Source organism: Lytechinus pictus, chromosome 1, assembly GCF_037042905.1.
Source record: "Lytechinus pictus isolate F3 Inbred chromosome 1, Lp3.0, whole genome shotgun sequence".
Classification (NCBI taxonomy): Eukaryota; Metazoa; Echinodermata; class Echinoidea; order Temnopleuroida; family Toxopneustidae; genus Lytechinus; species Lytechinus pictus.
Genome location: NC_087245.1, coordinates 24,165,437 through 24,185,327, shown reverse-complemented (window position 1 = coordinate 24,185,327; position 19,891 = coordinate 24,165,437). Strand labels below are relative to the sequence as shown.

At 35.5% G+C, this 19,891-nt stretch overlaps 1 protein-coding gene across 3 annotated transcripts in view; it reads right to left on the bottom strand.

Annotated features, from left to right (window-relative positions):
- LOC135153915 (uncharacterized) overlaps nt 1–19,891 on the bottom strand; it is a 30,831-nt gene that overhangs the window by 8,585 nt on the left and 2,355 nt on the right. The window contains exons 2-8 of one of the 3 annotated variants that reach the window (XM_064098779.1): nt 14,296–14,415; nt 11,115–11,365; nt 9,868–10,138; nt 8,725–8,846; nt 3,413–3,912; nt 2,242–2,369; nt 190–2,002 (exon numbers count right to left, since the gene is read on the bottom strand). In XM_064098779.1, the coding sequence (XP_063954849.1) occupies nt 3,909–3,912; nt 8,725–8,846; nt 9,868–10,080 (339 nt within the window). In that variant the 5' untranslated portion in view covers nt 10,081–10,138; nt 11,115–11,365; nt 14,296–14,415 and the 3' untranslated portion in view covers nt 190–2,002; nt 2,242–2,369; nt 3,413–3,908. Of the gene's footprint in view, nt 1–6; nt 2,003–2,241; nt 2,370–3,412; nt 3,913–8,724; nt 8,847–9,867; nt 10,139–11,114; nt 11,366–14,295; nt 14,416–19,891 lie in introns of those variants that run through there. The other 2 variants (XM_064098773.1, XM_064098785.1) reach the window with 2 other exon arrangements.

Here is a 19,891-nt window from a genome sequence, read left to right as displayed (position 1 = left end):
TGGACCTTGGTTAAAATTTCGATATTGATTCCCCCAACATGGTATAAGTTCATTGACCCTAAATAATCTTTGACCTAGGTCATGTGACCTGAAACTCAAGCAGGATGTTTAGTCATACTTGATTACCCTTGTTCAAGTTTCATGAACTAGGCCCATATACTTTCTAAGTTATGATGACATTTCAAAAACTTAACCTTGGTTAAGATTTCAATGTTGACGACGCCGCCGCCGTCGAAAAAGCGGCGCCTATAGTCTCACTCTGCTATGCAGGCGAGACAAAAACTTAACCTTGGGGAAATTCCATAAAATGATAAGCCTTTTTGTACATCCGACCCCCATTTTTCTAAATTCTTACTTCACTTCATAAACTGACCGAATCATGGACGTTATAGAACATTACAGACTGTCAAGAGAACCAGAAATCAGAGACAGAAAATTTCATGAAAGTCCCACATATAGGGGGTCGGACGTATGGAATTACCACTTGGTTAAGATTTCAATGTTGACGACACTGCCGCTGTCGGAAAAGTGACCCCTATTGTCTCACTCAGCTAGGCAGGCAAGACAATAAAACTCATTCAACTATATTGCACTATGCAATCAATGAAAGGTCTTCAGATGGTTCCAGTTGATGTATAATTTCTTTCTCACATAGTCTTGACTTAAAATTTTTGTTTGAGAGATAACTGACATGTGCCATTACAGAAAATCGTTATTTGTGCCTGTTCAGTATATGCAAATGTTGCATAATGAGTTCCATGGTAAGGAGCTTACCTCTTGAGCACTGAGAGGGTAAACTTTCCATTGGCAGTGGAACTCAATTCATTACCTACTTCAGGTACCAACTCTCTATCAATCATTGTGCATTTATCTCTTCTAAATGTAGATACATGTAGGTGATCAAAATTATGTGAAGATAAACCCTGGAAATTATCACCATATCCCAGGGGGGCCACTTCCATTGACGAGTGGATACCATGCACGACCATGGGGTCTCGAAAAGCACCCTAAACAAGTATTTTCCATATTCTGAAAATGCACCCCTTAACAAGTATTGGCGTCTGAAACCCTACCCTTAACAAGTATTGGTAACAAATTAACACTCTTGGCAAGTATTCCCTGAAATGAACCCCTAAACAAGTACAGCGATATGTTATGTCACGGGTCCGTCGGTCGTCGGTTTTACCTTTACACACCATTTGGTGCACAGCCCCACCTTCCACACCTCGCGCAAATCGGACTCTAAACACGTAGTGTTGGGGCAAAGAGGACATCCTTTATAAAACACTTTAATTTTGTTTCATCATGCCCCCAAATTTGACCCTAAACACGTAACTTTCCTAGCGAAATAGATACCCTTTTTCCATTATTTTTGTGTTTTTGACACCCTTGTTACGTACGTAACGTGCCCAATCTTGAATAAGACATCCTTTTTACATATTTTTTGGTCGCGCATGGTATCCACTCGTCAATGTAAGTGGCCCCCCCGGGCACCATATCCAATGTGGAAACATATAGGTACATTGTAATATCACAAAAATACATAATTCAAGTGGCTTCCATATACACATACAGCTTTTGAGTCCTGGACAAACAAACTCATTCCAAATTGGTATGAATACAGTGTATGTTCATACAGACCTAATATGCAAAGTATTCTTCACGTTTTTCCTTCAAGTGACACTGGATATCCTATGGTAATTTGTTTGTTTTAGTGAGACTGTAGGGGAAAGAAATGACTTCTTGAAGAGAGACTTCTTGAAGAGAGACTTCTCCTGTGTACGGCTGACCCTTCTGTCCTTGAACTGATGTGGTAGGTGATATCCACATGGACGTTTCTGATCCTGAGTACCAATGCAGCTTCACACTGTCTCAAGTCATTTCCAACACTTTGCTCACTCGCGGCCACTCATTACTGAACTCTTCTAAGTAGACTGCAACCATATCTCCCAGTTTTAATACTAGCTGTTGAGGCCTTTTCTGCTTAGTACCTTAGATGGACCTGAAATATTGCAATGAGAAAAATCTAAATATCTATTACAAAGGCAATACAAGTTAACAGTGTTTCAGTGCACATGAACATATTATGGGGCACAAGTGATTAATTCTGAGTGTTTGGAATCCCAGCTATGGGTTAACTTTCTTCAGCAAGAAATTGAACCACATTGTGCTGCAATCAACCCAAGTGAGGAAAGCGGGTACTGGCAGGATTAATTTGGCTACTTTTACACATTTACTTACCGCTTGAATAGGTTGCTGTTCATCATTTGAGAATTCCGAAGTTGGATCAAGATGTCTTTGTGGTGTATTCTGAGACTCTTTATCCATCAATATATCCACCAGTGGCCATTTACCAGAGTCTTCTATTCCTTAAAAAAATCCCCAATAGAATGAAAAGAAGTATATGCACAAGTGGTAAGATAAATCCGACCCAAATTTCAAACTATAAGTGCTTGCATAAATGATTGGAAGTTCCAACCATTATCCCCTATTGATATTAATTATACCTTATTATAGTATAAAAATATACCAGGCTTTGAGTGAGTATAGCGGGAATTATTCATACGAGGTTGGACTGGCATTACTATTTTTCCCCGAGGGGCGAAGCCCTGAGGGAAAAATAATGATTTTGCCAGTACAACCGAGGATGAATAATTCCCTCCATAGTTTTCCAAATAATGGCCTGATATATTTGTTTTATATCCTACTTTAATAAGTTAGAGCAATAGATCTTGATAATCTAGTTCTTGTACATCCTTTTTTTAAAATCTGAACCAAACCAGCCCCGCTGACTCAGTGACTGACCTGCTTTTCCTGAAGTGCTTCGCTACGCGCTCAGTGCGCGTATTAGTGCTTGCGAGTGACGTCAGTGATAACGGAATAGCACATTTTCTTCCGTGGGCTTTCATTTTCGACATCACCGCAAAATAATGAGAATATGTTTGGTCACATGATGCTATTTAAACCAATCAGCATACAGGATTTAATCTATGTAGGATATAATAATTACTATTTTCATACAACAGGACTAAGATGCAAAACAGTCATTATATCTCTGATCCTATGAACCTGTTTAGACATGTGAATAAATAAATGCTTTCATTCTTTTAATACTTTTAATTTTAAGGGTGTACGTATAAAGGAGATGCCAGTATTGAGTGACAAACTTTTTATTATTTCCACAGGAAATTCTTCTTCTTTGTAAATTTTGTCCAATACTTTTTAAAAAGCTTTTGCAACACCTGTCAACAAAATTAATGCGGAAAATTACTTCCTCATATACCTAGGACTATTGAAGTTCATAATGGAAGCCACATCAAATTAAAAAATGTATCGGCCATTTCAGCAACCTTGCCCTCCCTCTTACAAACAAAGCCAATACAAAGACATGAAGATGATCTACTGTACTTACCACCTTCCTCCATGCTAGCTAGCAGATTCTCCCATTCCTGTCTTTCTTCAATACTAAAGTAGGGGGCATACTTTGGCATATCCCGTTGGAGGTTGGTAAGTGTAATAGCATCATGTACTTTAGGGACAATGGATGGTTGGCCTGGAGGGTGATGTGTGATGATGTTATCCCATCCAGTTGTAGCCTGCCATTCACTGCTGTTGCTCCACTTCTTGGTGTGTAATGTTCACAGCTTTTCCATTGTGTTTTGTGATTCTAAATTGATGTGGAAAGCTGTGCAGTGACATCTTGTTCAGGCAAGGTTTGAGCCAGTCTCTCACATTGTAGACTGCGTTGAGTCTTTCCGATGTGGTATTTGGTTTTCGATAAGAGAGTGGGATATGATGAAGCAGAGATGAAAGTGTTGGTATGTTTTGCCGTGTTATGAATGTTGAAACCCGGGTGAATAGCTAGTCAATGTCCTCGTGTGCGTGGCCCTTCATTAAAAATCCTACCTTTACCTGCATTGAAAATGATAAGAAAAAGAATATAAAAAATGAAATTATGGTAGATTATTTTAAAACACTTTCCCGGGATACACATTGTTCTGCGAAATGATAAATTAAATATCTGTTCAGAGCTTAACCCTAACCAGCCAGGGGGGGCTGTTTTTGCCCTCTCAACATCTTTCATGATAAATCTTTAACAAGAAAATATTGTGCTGACATGTTTCATGACTTATTTCCTTTATTAACCCTAATTCTCCCAGGGGGGGGGGGCCATTATGGCCCCCCCCTCGACAATTTTTGCGATATATCTGCTGCGCGAAATTTTTTTACCTCGCCGCTCACTGACTTTTTACTTTCAAGTCTCGCGCAAATTTTGAGACCAAATTTGTGACGCCCGGGTACGCGGTTACGACATTATGCAACATTATGTAAGTGCATGTCAGACCCAAAATTGCTCATTTATAAACGTGATTTCATGTACAAATCCAATGCAAATTGTGTATTTGGCCAAAATTCATAAATGTATCATTATTTCTACTTTAATGATTAAACTTAATTAAGTTTGGAACGATTTCCATCGAAAAAACAATAAAAAACAAAAAGTAAAAAAACAAAGAAATACATAAGAAATTTAAAAAACAATAAAATACATAAGAAATCGGTCTTTGTACCTGAATTTTTTTCATTCACAATTGTTAGGAATGCTATAAAGAATATTTTCACCAAAAAATAGCATTCTAGGAGCTTTATTTAGTGAATCAGAGCAAAAAGTATGATTTCATGAATAAATTAGCATAATTAATTCATATAAAATAAAAATATATGAATTCAGTGAAATTTACCAATGCAACTGCGTAGATTACGTCATTCTCTACCATCATGCAAATTTTTGTTGTGATCGCGCAATCCAAGGCTGAGTTTTAAGGGGGGGCCATAATGGCCCCCCCCCCCCCCCCCCCCCCCCCCGGAATGACAAGAATCAAAATACCCCGGGAGATTGAGGGTTAAGCCTCATGCAACTTTTAAGACCAAATTCCGATGTTACGTAAACATTAAGTGCATGTAAGAACAAAATTTGCTTTAAAATGTGATTTCATGTACAAATCAAATGCAAATTCTGCATGCAGCTAAAATTCATAAATGTATCATGATTTTTATTTTTACTGATTAAAAGCAATAGAATTCATGTTAGTTATGACTGAAAAAATTTGCCGATGATTTCCAACAAAAAACAATGAAAAACATAAGTTTTAAAAATTGCCATTTTTAAAACATTTCATAACAATCCTGTCTAGACTGCCCAGATCAAAATCTAGCAGTTTTGGGGGTATTTTTAAAGATTCACAGCCAACTTATGATTTAATGTATAAATTACGGTAACATATTTAATTGATTAAACATAAATTTGAATTAAGTTTAGTACAATTGACAATCGAATTGTGGATATTACGTCTTGGGTGTGTGCATGCAAATTTTTGTCGCGATCAAGCGGAATGAACATCCGAGGTTTGAAGGGGAAAGAAAAAACAACAGGTACGTCTCCCCGGGCTATGCCATTCTAAATTAGCCCAGGCGAAATAGGGTTAAGATAATAAACATAATTAAATGGAACATTGTAAAAGAATAGCCCAATATTGAGAAAAATATTGTCCTGAAATTCATGTCATATTTTCAGTGATACTTGATAACTATTTGTTTTTCTAAAATTCATGGAATAAGAATGTACACTTTTTGTGTATTGAAAATGCAAAACTTAATCCTAAAAGGGGGGGGGGACTTTCCCAGACAATTTTACATCATATCTGTAACATATAAAGCTGGTGCTGACTCATTCTAAGACTTTCTTTCAAGTCTCACAAAACTTTTTAAACCAAATTTGCGACCCCTCAGTCAGTACACATTTGTAAAGTGTGCATCAGGCCCAAAACTGCTCCAAAACAAGATTTCCTCTACAGATCCAATGCAAATTGTGATGTAATGCCAAATTCATAAATATATCACCATTTCTACATTTACTGATTAAAATCAAGTGATAATATTTTCTTTATATTCTGAATAAAGTTGCAGATGATGTCCATCGAAAATGCAAAACAAAAAGTTGAAAACACAATAAATTAAAAAACAGACATCAGAAAAAAAAATTTAATATCAATTTTTGGCTAATTACTCTTTGCCTGTTAATATACCCTTCGCTGTTTACAGTACCAATTTTCTAGCTAAAACAATGACTGGAAAGAAAGGAAAGTTGCTTTCACTGTGACCGTATGACTTTTTTCCGTTTATCCTGCACAATACTAATACATAGATCACATGATTCTCTATGCAATGTTGCTTCCAAACTGTATTTGTTTTCGAAATTAGAAAAGAAGATAATCATTCTCTACTCAGGCGCGTAGCTAGGGGGGGCGGTCGCCCCCCCCCCTGCCCCCCCCCCAAACGTCCCCAAAAAGAAAAAAAAAGAGAAAAAAGAGAGGAGAAAAGGAAAAGCGAAGGGAGGAAAGGGAAGAAAGGTAGCTTTGTGGGTTTTTCTTTTTATTCTTTATTTTTTTCTCAGAAGAGAAACTTCTTCACTCTTGCTCTAAATTTATATATTATGAATTTTGTTTCCGCGCTGCACGCAGTTAAATTACAATATTGCAGTTCTCCTTTGTTTCCCTAACCCTTTCTCTAACCCTGTTTTTCGACCTCAGCTATGTGTTTCTTGCAAGTTAAAGTTAAATGTATACATTAGGGCATGGAAAAGGAGTAAGGTTAGGCCGAAGTATATGAAGTTATCTTTTTTTTTCAAATTGATCGCGCAACTTCTGGTCGGGTCGACTCCGGGCGGGTAAAATCTTTATATAAATTTCTGCCGTCACCTCCATATATAGGCAACTTCTCCTGCTTTTCAGCTCATTACTAAACAACCATAATTTGGGGGCAAACAGGTTCCTAATTTTAAAAGAGGAAGGTATAAAATTTGTATTTAATAAAAAAAGTACTATATTTTTAAAATCAAATTCTATTAAAATTTCCCTGCACATTCATCTCCTGTCCTGTTTTGCGCCCTCAGTTTGAAATTTTGAATGACACTTAAGTTTCTTTATCATTCAAAATTAAGCGATTCAGGATAAATCAAATAAATTATACATCATCCTTTTTTACATAATTTCAATAAATCACAGAAGTTTCAACTTTTTGCGCACTATTTTCCTTGTAATGAAGTTCAATAATCTTAGAAAATCGATTGAATTAGAGCCGATGGGGTAGAGATATCTGCATTTGATGAAACTTCCGCCCTTTGAAATTTCAGAGTTTTATTGCTCTCCTCCCGGCATATACCCTTCTTGTTTTGCGAGTTAAAGATATGCACTGCCGCTAAATTGTTTGTAATCATATCTGATCTTTCCAAGGGAAGCATTCAGTATAACTTAGGGAATACCCTTATCTCGGGACCCTTTTCTTTAGAAAAAACTTGATAAAACGCTTTAGCTTTCGCGCTTCGCGCTGGGTAAATATTATTGTAATTTCCTCCATTTATCCCTTTTTGTGCGTTCACAGTCACTTTTAAAAACAAGGTTCAAAATCAAAATATAGTCAACTTAATTGGAGCTGATATAGGTACTAGAGACAAGAGAGACGGCTCCTTTTCATTTTAATTTAAGAAACACCGAAAGCTTCGCACGGGAGGGGGAAACTCCCCCTCCCTGCACCCACCCCCTAGGGAGCGTGCTTCGCGCGCTCTGTAAGTGTTGGCACGCTTCGCGTGCATTTACCGCCCCCTCCAAAATGAAATCCTGGCTACGCGGTTGTCTCTACTTAGTAAAATAAAAAAGCTTCATGAAATTTCTGATAGAAATAGGAAGTAATTGCAAATTCTAGAATACATTCTGTTAGATTACATGATGGACATCCAGGATTACATGTGGTGTTGAGTGTTCTTATCCCTGCAACTCTCGCGTACCACTGAAATGTGAATTTAAATTGCCTCAAGCATGGACCTATTACGAATGGACATTCAACGAGTGCATTTTATGACCACCACCTGTTTCCAGCTGTCAAAATTGCTGTCTAACCCTTAACTTTCTCTTTACGCGGTTTTTACGACGACCGCCCGGGGCGATTGTTTACACAAGCTCCTTTCGCCCAATGATCGTCACCGATTGATCACTGGCCCTCTTTCGACCAAAGACGGTCATGTTGTAGCCCCGATTGCCAATAGGGAAAGTCCCTACATTACCTAGAATGCAATGCGCAATTCATATCCGGTTTTTCAGTACATTATTTTAGGCTGTCTATAATGTGCGATTGTCGTCTGTCCATCAAAAAAAATCCCGTTAAATTTCATCAATCCTGTGGAATTTTATGCCCAAATGAAAATCAACTTCTGTCTGAAGGTAAGCGCTTCTATCGACATCAATACTGTCCGAAAAAGATGAAATTTTAACGTTTTTCCGCAGATTTTTTCGTCGAATTTCAACTGCTTTTTTGCCGTAGATATACGGATCTGCAAGGTGATGTCAATGCATTTCATTTCCGGTTGTTAGCGATGTACGTAAAAAATATACGTTTATGCACGCCTGTTTTCTTGTTTCTGCTATCATTTTCATAGCGCTAACGTTCGCTGCTGTGCGTTGCTTTTGATAAAGTGAACGAACAACATCGCAATGGGTAGGAGCAGCGTACAATTGATTTCCGCTGTCCATCAGTGAGAGCGAGTTTTACGACCGGCTTGATGGGTGTCAGCTGCCAGCGCTCTGTTTATAAAAGGATTAGCGGCGACGGTCTCTGTGTCAAAGGAGAGGCATGTACATATACACTATCAAATATTTCATTGAAACTTACTTTTGCTGGAAAAGGTGTGACTCTCTTTCTTGCAGTAAAGTTTGTCTCTCTTCTCTGCCAGTTGTCTTCTCTAGGCAAGATTTCAGTTTGGTGCATATGTCGCATTTCGAAAACCGGTTCACCTGGAATAAACAAATAAAGAGAGAATTACACAATGTTTATTTTCTAAATTTTTCAAGGAATAGTAGTTAACATCATCATAGTTGGGTGCTATACCATTGTAGCAGCTGCACTGCTAAAGCCAGCAAAGTATGCTATATTATTGTAGATCACCTAAAGACCTGTGTTTATGTTGGGGAATACATAGTCAAGTATATCAAATCTACTTGGTTTCAAAACAGCTTCATGAAATGTGATAGAAATAGGAAGTTATTTCAAATTTTTCAATAAAATGCAAAATCTCTGGTTTTATAATTAACCCTATGATTCAGATTTCCCCTCAACATTTTTTGTGATATATCTGCCGTGCGAAATTGTCTGACTGCGCCATTGACTAAATTTTCATTTTAAAGTCTCACACAACTTTTGAGAATAAACTTGCGACCCCTGAATACATGGTTCCAAAATTACCCAATATTTTGTTAGTGCATACAGACCCCAAATTGCCCCAAAACATGAATTTTTGTTCAAATCCGATGCAAATATTGTTTTTAGCCCAAGTTCATAAATGTATTACCTTTTCTCCTTTCACTGATTAAACATAATAAATATCATGTTGTCTATGGTCAGAGTAACAATGATTTCCATAAAAAAAATCAATATAAAACAAAGAAATCAATCAGAATTCTAGAAATAATGATATATATAAAAATAATAATTGCGATATTGAATTATTTTTAGCAAAAGGGCCTTATTCAGATAGAGGAAAGGTTTTTTTTAATGCATAAATTAGCATAATACATTGGCATAATTAATTAGCAATGTAATATTTTTGAAAATTGATTTTACCATTTTGTAGATTATGCCATGTGAAATGCGAGTGCAGATTTTCATCGCGATCAATGGCCAAGATCATATGGGGGGAGGGGCTGAATCAGCCCTGCCCCAGTCTTCTAAGGTATCAAAATAGCCCAGTTTTTTTTATGGTTAAAGGTATAATAGTTTTGTAAATATACAGTGCAAATACTCATGAGAATCACCTACCTTTGGAATGGTAACATGAGACATTTCCTGTCTCCATTTGCGGAAGAAGTATTGCTGACTACAAACAGAACCTCCTTGCTCTTCTACTTCCTCCTTCATAATCCAATACACATTTCCACGTGTAAGGCATGATGGAAGATGGATTTTGTTGTTGGTTGGCAGTTTCTCTTCAAACTTATCGACAAATTCACTAAGCCACACCATTGACGTCATCACAGACAAAAAAGTCCTTTATGATGTTGATTTGATGGACGAGATGTCACCAATCCTTCTGGAGGTTAAATGAATACCGAGGTGGTACATTTAAAGCAAAAGAAACTATAAACATGTATCTTCTACAATATTATTATCAATAGAAAATTTTCATATTATTCCCTGAGCTTAATTTACACTGGTCACATGTACAACAATTGCTATCGCTTTAAAATTGTGATCACTTTAAAATGTTATCAATTAATTCTGATTACCTTTGATCCTTAAATCATATCCTGCCTCCAAATATTTGAACTTGGTACCCCTTGTACATGTACTTGGTAATTTTTTACCCTTTGAAATTCTATTTGGGTGAATTATCTACGTTCTAAATTCCAAGCCAAGCAATGGAAAGACTGAGTAAAGAGAAAGGTGACAACCACATTTCTGCTGGTGAAATTTTGGGTGTACTAAATTTTGATATCCAACGTCTTATATATGTCCAATTTTAATGCTTTTAAGTCCATTTTTTAGACCAGTATTCGTCGAAAAAATTTGATATTAACGCACCTTTCATTGTAAGGAGGATTTTGAGTTTCTTTACTCTATCCCTACAATCAAGCATCCTGCAGTTGTCTTATCATATCAGCACTCCTCTTCATTACATGTATCTTTCTCTCCAGCATGCACATATAACAATATGTTAAAGACTTGTTTGAGATTAAAACAAGCAGACTCCCCTTCCCCATCTCCTAAATAAGCACAGAGACCCATTTTCACATGGAATTTGTGCTTGAATAATTGTAATGTTTGGGAAAAGACATCTGTGTCTATCAAGTGAACCAAAGAATTGTCCTTTATAAGCTTGCTGGGTTTAGCTCCTGCACCAATGATTATAGCAGAACCAGATCCTAAGAGACAACATGTAAAACTATAATCCCTTATAAATAAATTAAGTGAAAAAAAAAGAAAGTTTAAAGTACGTATCATGATTTAATTTTACAAGAATGGTACTAGTCATGTTAAAGGATACATGTACCTCTTGAACCATTTACCTGCTAATCCTGACTCCATCTTCCATAAGCGGGTCCTAGTAATCCCAAGGATGAGTCTCCACCCATGTTTACAAAGTTGTGATGTTCAATAAGGTACTGCAAAATCCATAGCCTCTGATCTGCTAGAGTATTGTTCTGAAATCTTCTGCGGGCCTTGCTTGCATCTATTCTTGATATCTTATGAAGACAATAACTTCTGCAGCATTTCATCCTCAGTATTGCCGCTAATTCCAGACAGGCTGCATTTCGCTCTGTAAAGTCAGCAAAAACAAAAACATCAGGGCATGAATGTACCAGGATGTTCAGTAATACTTGATTCACCTTTTGGCCAAGTTTCATGAACTAGGTCCATATACTTTTTAAGTTATGCTGTCATTTCAAAAACTTAACCTTCGGTTAAGATTTGGTGTTGACGCCGACGTCGGAAAAAGCGGCACCTATAGTCTCACTCTGCTATGCAGGTGAGACAAAAATCTCTTAAGCCTAATTTAACTAGGTTATTTCAGACCATGAATTACTGGGGGGTCGAATGACCCCCCCCCCCTTCAGATCTTGGCCGCTGATTGCAAGATCACCACAGAAATTTGCATGCACCTTGAGCCATATGTAAACCACAAGACAGTTGTATAGTTAAGCTTTTTTTAAATTTTGATTTTTTTATTTTATTACTAGTAATTAATTGTGCAAATAAGTATGAAATTTTCCGTAAATCTTTAAGGTTTTTGCCTTTTAGTTAACTCTCACTTTATGTACAGTATGTAAATAGTGTAATATTAATTTTTGGTGAAAATATCAAATTCTTCATTTCTAACAAATATCCCCCCCCAAAAAAAATGCCAAAACATAATTAATTTGTATGCCTTTTATTTTTTTATATAGTGTATGTATGTCTTTGTTTTATTCAAATCATCATTATTATTTTACATGAAATTTGTTGGAATTTGTTTCCAGGGTTGGCGATTTTTTAAGAATTTTTTTTAGATTAAAAAAATCAGATTTATTTTATTTAAATCAGATTTTTTTATCTAAATCAGATTTATTTGATTTTTTTTTTTTTTTACAAAAATTTCTCAAACAGAGTGGAAACACCAAAAATATAACCCTTACACTGAAGTCAGAGTCAAAATCATACATTTTGAAACTAAAATTATTATTAAGTTCTATTCTATTTCATGATAATAAACTCCAGTCAAAATAGAATTTATATTGAGTACCGTATTGAAAGTCATGATGACGAGGCTGTTTTCTGCATCCTCTCGTATAAGGTATTCAGCTCCTACTGAATGGTTTGGGTCTTGGTACAGCAAAGTTAGTACCGTATTCCTATTCAAACATGAAACGAGGATCAGTTTCTTTGGAAGAATTCCATGACTCAGAAACTCACATTCTTCAAAGAGAAACATTCTCGATTTTCATGCCAAGAACAGAAAATAATGTGTTAAAGAAAACTACAATTTTTTTTATTTGTTAAACATCCTTTGTTATTTGAGCCACAATTTGAACTTTTTTACTGTTCAAAGCATTGTTTGCAAAGCTGTGACTTACTGGGAAAAAGTTGCAAGTTTATTTCAATTATTTCTTTTCGTACAATCGGGGAAGTGGGAGGTTTCTAGTAAAATAAACCTGAAATATTAATTTGGCAGTTCTTAGCAGTTTTGCTAGGAATAAGAACACCTGGTTCTACAGCTTTAAATACATGTAATAAAATGTTATACTAATGGGATAAAACCAGGGACAATGCAGATTTTGTGTATTATTGCACTCAATTATCTGTGCATTATTGAACCTTTCTCAGTGTACCTGCTGAATGAGCACAATTGTACAGAAAGTATGAACAGGCCTTGGCTAAATTCAGGCCTATAATAGTATAAATTCAGTTTTTACTCTTTGAATTCCCTTTTTTAAACATATTTTTTTTGTTCTGGAGTACCATTATTGCTGTGGGTGTACAGCTGCGTATAAAGTGTTAACCGAGATAGGCTACATTGCAAGATCAACCTGTCTTAAACATATGATTTCAATTGTTTTGAGTAGATATGAAGGATTTTGTTTCGATGATATAACGTTGATAAAATCTTTCTGTTTTGAGTAAAAAAAAATATTACTGCCACATGTCAATCATTTGTACATGTTTCAATGTCAGTTATTTCAAATCAATTATTTTTTAAAATCATAGTGCAAGTGGAGTAGGGGGCGAGTGTTCACCACTTTATAGGCTATAATGCAATATTATCCTGATTTTTAATGACATGATTTCAATTGTTTGGAGAGTAGATATGAAGTATTTATTCATGTTTTGATGATATAAAGTTGATAAAATCTTTCAATTTTGATTAAAAATAAATTAGCCACAAATAAAAAAAATTTCAATCATTTGAACACGTTTCAATGGAAGTGATTTAAATCATGATTTAAATCAACGTGATTTAAATCGGCCAACCCTGACCCTTTCGCAATCAATAATAGCACAAAACATAAACAAAAATAAAATGTGTATACATTTATGATTTTTGGTTGAGAAACAGAGTTTGCATTGTATACAGAATCACATTTTGGAGCAATTGCAGGTCTTACATGTACATGTACATGTGCTTTAAAAAATGTTGTGTTATTTCTCAACCGCATACCCAGGCATCACAAATTTGGTTTCAAAAGATGTGCAATATTTAAAAGTAAAAAGTCAGGGAGCAGCGCGGAAAAAAAAAATATTCGCGCAGCTGCATAGTGAAAAAATTTGTTGGGGACCCCCTCCCAGCCTCCCCCCCCCCCCCCGTTTAATGCGAGTTAACCTGAAATGACCTTTAATTGTGATATTATGACATGGAAATAGTTTCAAATTAATTTCCCAAATGTTGTGACAACAGACATATGAAAATGCAATGACTACCAAATCAAGATTACTCTTGTCAGTCTAATCAGTTAGATCTAGATTGACAGTTACAAATTAAGATTCCAATTGATTTATCAAACGACAAATGCTCTCATTCGTTCCTTAGCCCATAGTAGCTCATTAAATAACTAGGGTAGCCACTCATGCAGTTCCAAAACCTGATCTCCCAGCGGGCCCTGCTATTATCATCATTACCTTACAAGTTACATTGTGGTTTGTACAGGTAAAACAAAGTGCAAAATGTAACATAAAATGATCATTATGTAAAATTTTAACTTAAAAATAGCTTACTTTTGCTGAAGTTCCTTCTACAGGTACGTGATACAGCTTCAGAGCAATGAGAGGAGTCAGACTCTGTCTCTCTGTCAACAAAATAAACCATCAGACGTTTTCTTCCTCGGGAGGGTTGATCTTGAATAGATAAACAACAAATTAAAATGACTTATTAATACTTCAGTAGATCTCAGAACTGTTGCAAGAAGTCTAACAAAATTATTGCCTAAGTTTCAGATCTACTGTATGGTTTGGTGGGCTTAATCATTCATTCAGAGATCCATGATATCAACAAGGTTTTGGTAACCTATTAACTAAGCATTCTAAAAACTTGCCTTAAACACTTTCAGGATAGATTTCCATTTGTATTTGCACTGATCTTAATCCGCTTGCCTTCAAACCTCTCAAAGAGCATTTTTTCTACTGAACAACAAAAATGTAGGTGATGCCATGGCCCTGGGAAGCAGAGGTGCTAGATTTGCCTTGGGGTGATTCATTTATTATTCTCCATAGGCAGTACCCCTGGAATTCTGGAAGGTGCTATAAAATGGAGAAATGTAACTCAATCATACAAATAAGTGTATGAAATTAAGTAATATCCTTAAAGTCTCTTTAAATTTATGTAGCTTAGTGAAATGGTAATATTTGGGGAAATATTGATTTTGACATTGCTACAAACCCCACAGAAGTCACCAGAAATTAATTTTCAGTTGAATATGCCAACAGAAATAGGGGAATCTTAGCTTCATAATGATATATAATTCATGCATGAGTATGCTACGGGGGGGGGGGGGGGGGGGGGGGGCCAGGAGGGGCACGTGCCCCCCCCCCCCCGGCTGCCCCCCCTGAAAAAATTGGCGGAGCAAAAAAAAAAAGAAAGAAAAGAGAAGGGGAAAGACAGAAGGAAAAAAGAAGAGGAGGAAGACGAGTGAGACTTGCAAAACAAAAAATCTTTCATGTTACTAAATAAAATTTTCGCTAGCGCTTCACGCTCAAATTTCCTGTTCGATGAGATTCATATCTTGCTCAATAGGCTGATATGGAGCTTAAAATGTCAAGTTTTGAAGTCAATATACAAAACATATTTCATCTCGGACATCGAGCTTTCATTGTTTTTTTTTCATTTAATGCACTCTGTAAAATGTCTGTTAATATGGTCTACATAATTATCAACATTTTAAGCTCACGCTGCGTGGTCGCATTATTTGATTGCCAAGTTCCTTGTCTTCATGTATTCCATAAAGTTCTCAAAATATCAATTTTCAGATGTGACTGTCAAAACGTAGGCCTATTTTTTTATTTCTAGTTGTCAAGCCTTAAAAACAAAAACTTCCACGTTGTCATTACGCATGTTAGATAAACAAATCTTTCATTATAAAGTGTGATCCACATCCACTTCACAATTTTCCTACACAGTACTTGAAATAGTTTTTTAAATTAACCCTCTTCAGATCATAATATCAAATGTTTTCAGCTCGCGCTTGCATTATTGATCTTCATGATTATAAAAATGTATTCAGAATGCCAAGATTCTAGGTCTAAATCTAAAATATGCGCATGCATGTTTATTGAGATAGCCTGAATGTTCTTTATTTAAAATATGCTTATCCAGTTTCAGATCAGAATATCAATAATTATCAATGATACCCAATTAACCATATCCTATTCATAATTTACAAAATATGAATAGAGTGTCCCGCTTTTAGGTCTAAAATCTTAATTTTCTTCCAAATTGTTTAGTTACATACATGCACCTATCCCATTTATGATTACAAAAAGTGCTTAGAATGTCAATTATTTAGGTCGAAATGAAGTTTTAGCTCCCGCTTCACGCTCCCATTATTGATATATGTACCGTATTCGTGGGTAGCTGTAAACAGTCCTTAACAGGTCTGTTTCCGATCATGCTAGAACATTCATTACAAGTTTCTGCTCGTGCTTTGCGTTTGCAGTAATTATCTAGTTACATACACATCTTGTTCAGGATTAAACTGTGCCCAGAATGTTCAATTTTCAGGACAAAATAAATGAAAGATAAAAAAAATCGCTCGCGCTTCGCGCTCGCACTTTTTTATATAGAGCTTATGAGATTATTTCATATTTTAGGTTGTTTTATAGAAGTGACTGATCGGGGAAAATATAGGTGAAGATAATTTCGGGCTCCACCCCCATTCGGATCTGCCCTTGTGACATAGTATATACACACACACAGAAAAAAATGTCCCCCCCCCCTGAAAAAGCAAGGACCCCCCAGTGCCCCCCAGGAAAAAATCCTAGCTACGCCACTGGATGTTATAACCCTCATTACCAAGAGAAGAACTTTGACTCCCACAGATGTTTACTTTTGACAAAAGAGGGATTAAATTTGGCAAGTCTATTGAAGCAAGCTTACCCTCACACTATTGTACAAGGTAACAAAAAGAGGATTAGAACTCGTTCAAATCAGCCTAGAGCAACTTTGACACAGTAATTAGGCACTTCCTGTCTTGATTGCAGAGAAGTATCAATGAAAGGTTTTAAGTTTTAAATTTACTGGAATTCAAAATTAGGAAAATACTCTTGTTTTGCATCTTAGGAAGAACAAATTCCAAAATAATTTAGAGACAAAATATCTCAGTCTAAATAATACTTTCAGAACATCAATATGGGTTTGTTTGGTACATCCATTTTGTTAATGGGTGGTCAATGGATGGCACATGGTCATTCTTTAATACCACATACAACTTAATGAATCTGAGTTTCTTTCACATGATACACAAGACTATTCACTTTAAAAAAAAAAGAAATATTTCCATTCCTACTTTTCATACACTAATGATGCTAGAAGTAGTAGTACATGTAGTTACATTACAAGTTATCGGGCCAAATCATAAAATAAGGTTACTTCAGCTACTGGTGGGCTTAACCATTGACTTTAAAAAGGTAAATTAATACAATACTAGCACATCAATGATGTGGAGCTCATCCGGCAACTCGCAAAGAAATTGAACACAATTTTTAATTTCAGCCCAGTTGACAATGTAGTGAATTATATTGGTGACATAAATTGAGGAAACAGAATTGAAATTGATGAATAAATGAGAGAAGCTTTTTTGTGATTTATGAAAAAAAAATTGTATAAGCATAAATAATCTTCTAGTCAAAATTTCTTAATTCTGTGTAAAACCTTGGTGAACCCCATGTAGCTCTCAGATGGAACAAAAAAAATCAAAATCGGTTAACAAATAAATAAGAAGCATTTATTGTGAGTTTTGAAAAATATGCATGAAATACATGCAGCATATTTAATGATTTCTAATTTTGTATCCCCCACCTGGAGGCGCGATAGCTCAGTCGGTAGAGCGGGGGTTTCGGATTCCGGTGACTCGGGTTCGATTCCCAAGTGGTGCGCTAGTGCCCTTTGGTAAGGCATTTATCCTCATTACCAGGTCCCTCGGAGAGGACCTTAAGCCGTTGGTCCCCTGGTTGCTTGCTCACAGGCATTCGTGCTTTCTTAGCAGTCAGGTAAAACAACCTCGGTATAACATATAAAGCAAACAAATTTTGACAAATGAAGGAGAAATAAGCATTTTTTGTGATTTATTGATAAATTTCGCATAAATATCACAAATTAGCATAATTTTCTAGTCAACATTTTAAAATTCTGTGGGGAAGTTTGGTGACCCTCATGTAGCTCCACCAGATGGAGGGAAAAAAAAATCAAAATTGACCAACTAATAAAGCATTTATTTGTGATTATGAATAAATTTTGCATAAATTAGCATTTAAGTAATTTTCTAGTCAAAATTATTTGTTGAAGTTTGTGAACCTCATGCAGCTCAACCAGATGGAAGAAAAAATAATCAAATCAGTCAACAAATAAAGAAGCATTTTATGTGAATTTTGAAAAATATGCATTAAAAAATTTCGCTTCAATTAGCATAAAAAATGTTTTAGTCAAAATTTCAAAATTCTGCGTAGAAGTTTGGTGAACTTCATAAAGCTCTACCAGGTGGAAGCAAAAAATCAAAATCTGTCAATAAATAAAGAAGCATTTTTTGTGAATTTTGAAAAAATGCGCATGAATTAGCATATTTAATGAGTTTCAAAATTCTGTGTAGAAGTTTTGAATCCCCCACCTGTGCTATCATATAAAGCAAACAGAATTGAAATCGGACTTGAAATGACAAAGCATTTTGGAATTGTGGACGGACGAAAGACGACGGATGCAACGCCGCGAAATAAGCTAAAAACAAGGAAAAGTAATCAATGCAAAAGCAAAGTAATACATCAGAATAAATAAAAGCCAGCAATTAATTTTATTTGTCAATATTGTGGGTGGCCTCTATGTTATTTTTTTTTGCATGAAGAACTATTTCAAAGTACCTATATAAAAAAGAACTCTTTTGATATTTTTCTTTGAATGGTGCATTCCTAAGTGAACATTACTATTAATAATTCTATCCATGTTATTAAGCAATATACAACAAAAATTATGGCAACTTAGTAATAATGAAATTTCCAATGCAATGTTTGCAAAATCTACATTGCAAGTGTACAGTGTACTCAGATTGAGTGAATTCAATAAATGTCACCATATAAGATTCACTACTTTGGGGGGGGGTCGGGGGTGGTATTCTGAGATCCATTTCATCTCAGATAAAATAAAATATTTTATCTGTGTTAAAATCAGTGAGATAAATACCCTTAACCTTATCTTAACTGGGCTATTTCAGACCAACATATACTGGGGGGGGGGGTCAATTTGACCTCCCCCCTCAGATCTCGGCGGTTGATTGCGCAATTGCCGCAAAAATTTGCATGTGCTTAGAGCCGGATGTAAACTACAAGACCGAATAGAAAAATTTTTCTAAATTGCTTACACTTTTTAAATTAATTAATTAATTATGCAAATAAACGTATGAAGTTTGCCCTAATTAGGCGTTTTTGTGTATGTTCTTGCCTTTAACTCAATTTATAAAGCTAGTAGAATTCTAATTTTTTACATTTCTACCAATAATCTAAACAAAATTGAAGAAAAATAATCAATTTATTATGTATCTTATTGTTTTTTTTATTCTTATGTATTTCTTTGTTTTTTCAAACCTTTGTTTTTATTGTTTTTTTTCGATGGACTTTGTCGGAAATCCTTTTGCGAACATAAACAACATAAAATAAATCTATCTTAACCAACCAAAGTAAAAATAATCATACATTTATGTATGTCAATTTGCATTGACTTTGTACACATATAATCACGTTTTTGCATAAAAACACTTTTTTCATAACTTTATGAAACATGATTTGCTCAGGGCTAATGTCTTCATTGTTCCTGGTGCTTGCATTGTCTGTTTAACGAGATATAATAGATCAAATATTTTTTCGGAATACTATAGTTTTCAAGTATATTTGAGAGTTAATATACAAGTTAATATACAACAAATACATTTCCTCGCACTTCGAGCTATTATCATTTTATGTAGTGACATATTCTTCTTTTTCATGACTACTAAAAGTGATCGGCCCATTTTACGGTCTTAATATAAAACATTTCCTGTCCGTGCTTACGTTCGCATTAAAGGATTGGTGAGATATCTGCTCTTCATGAATTCCTAAAATCAGTCCTTAAAATGTC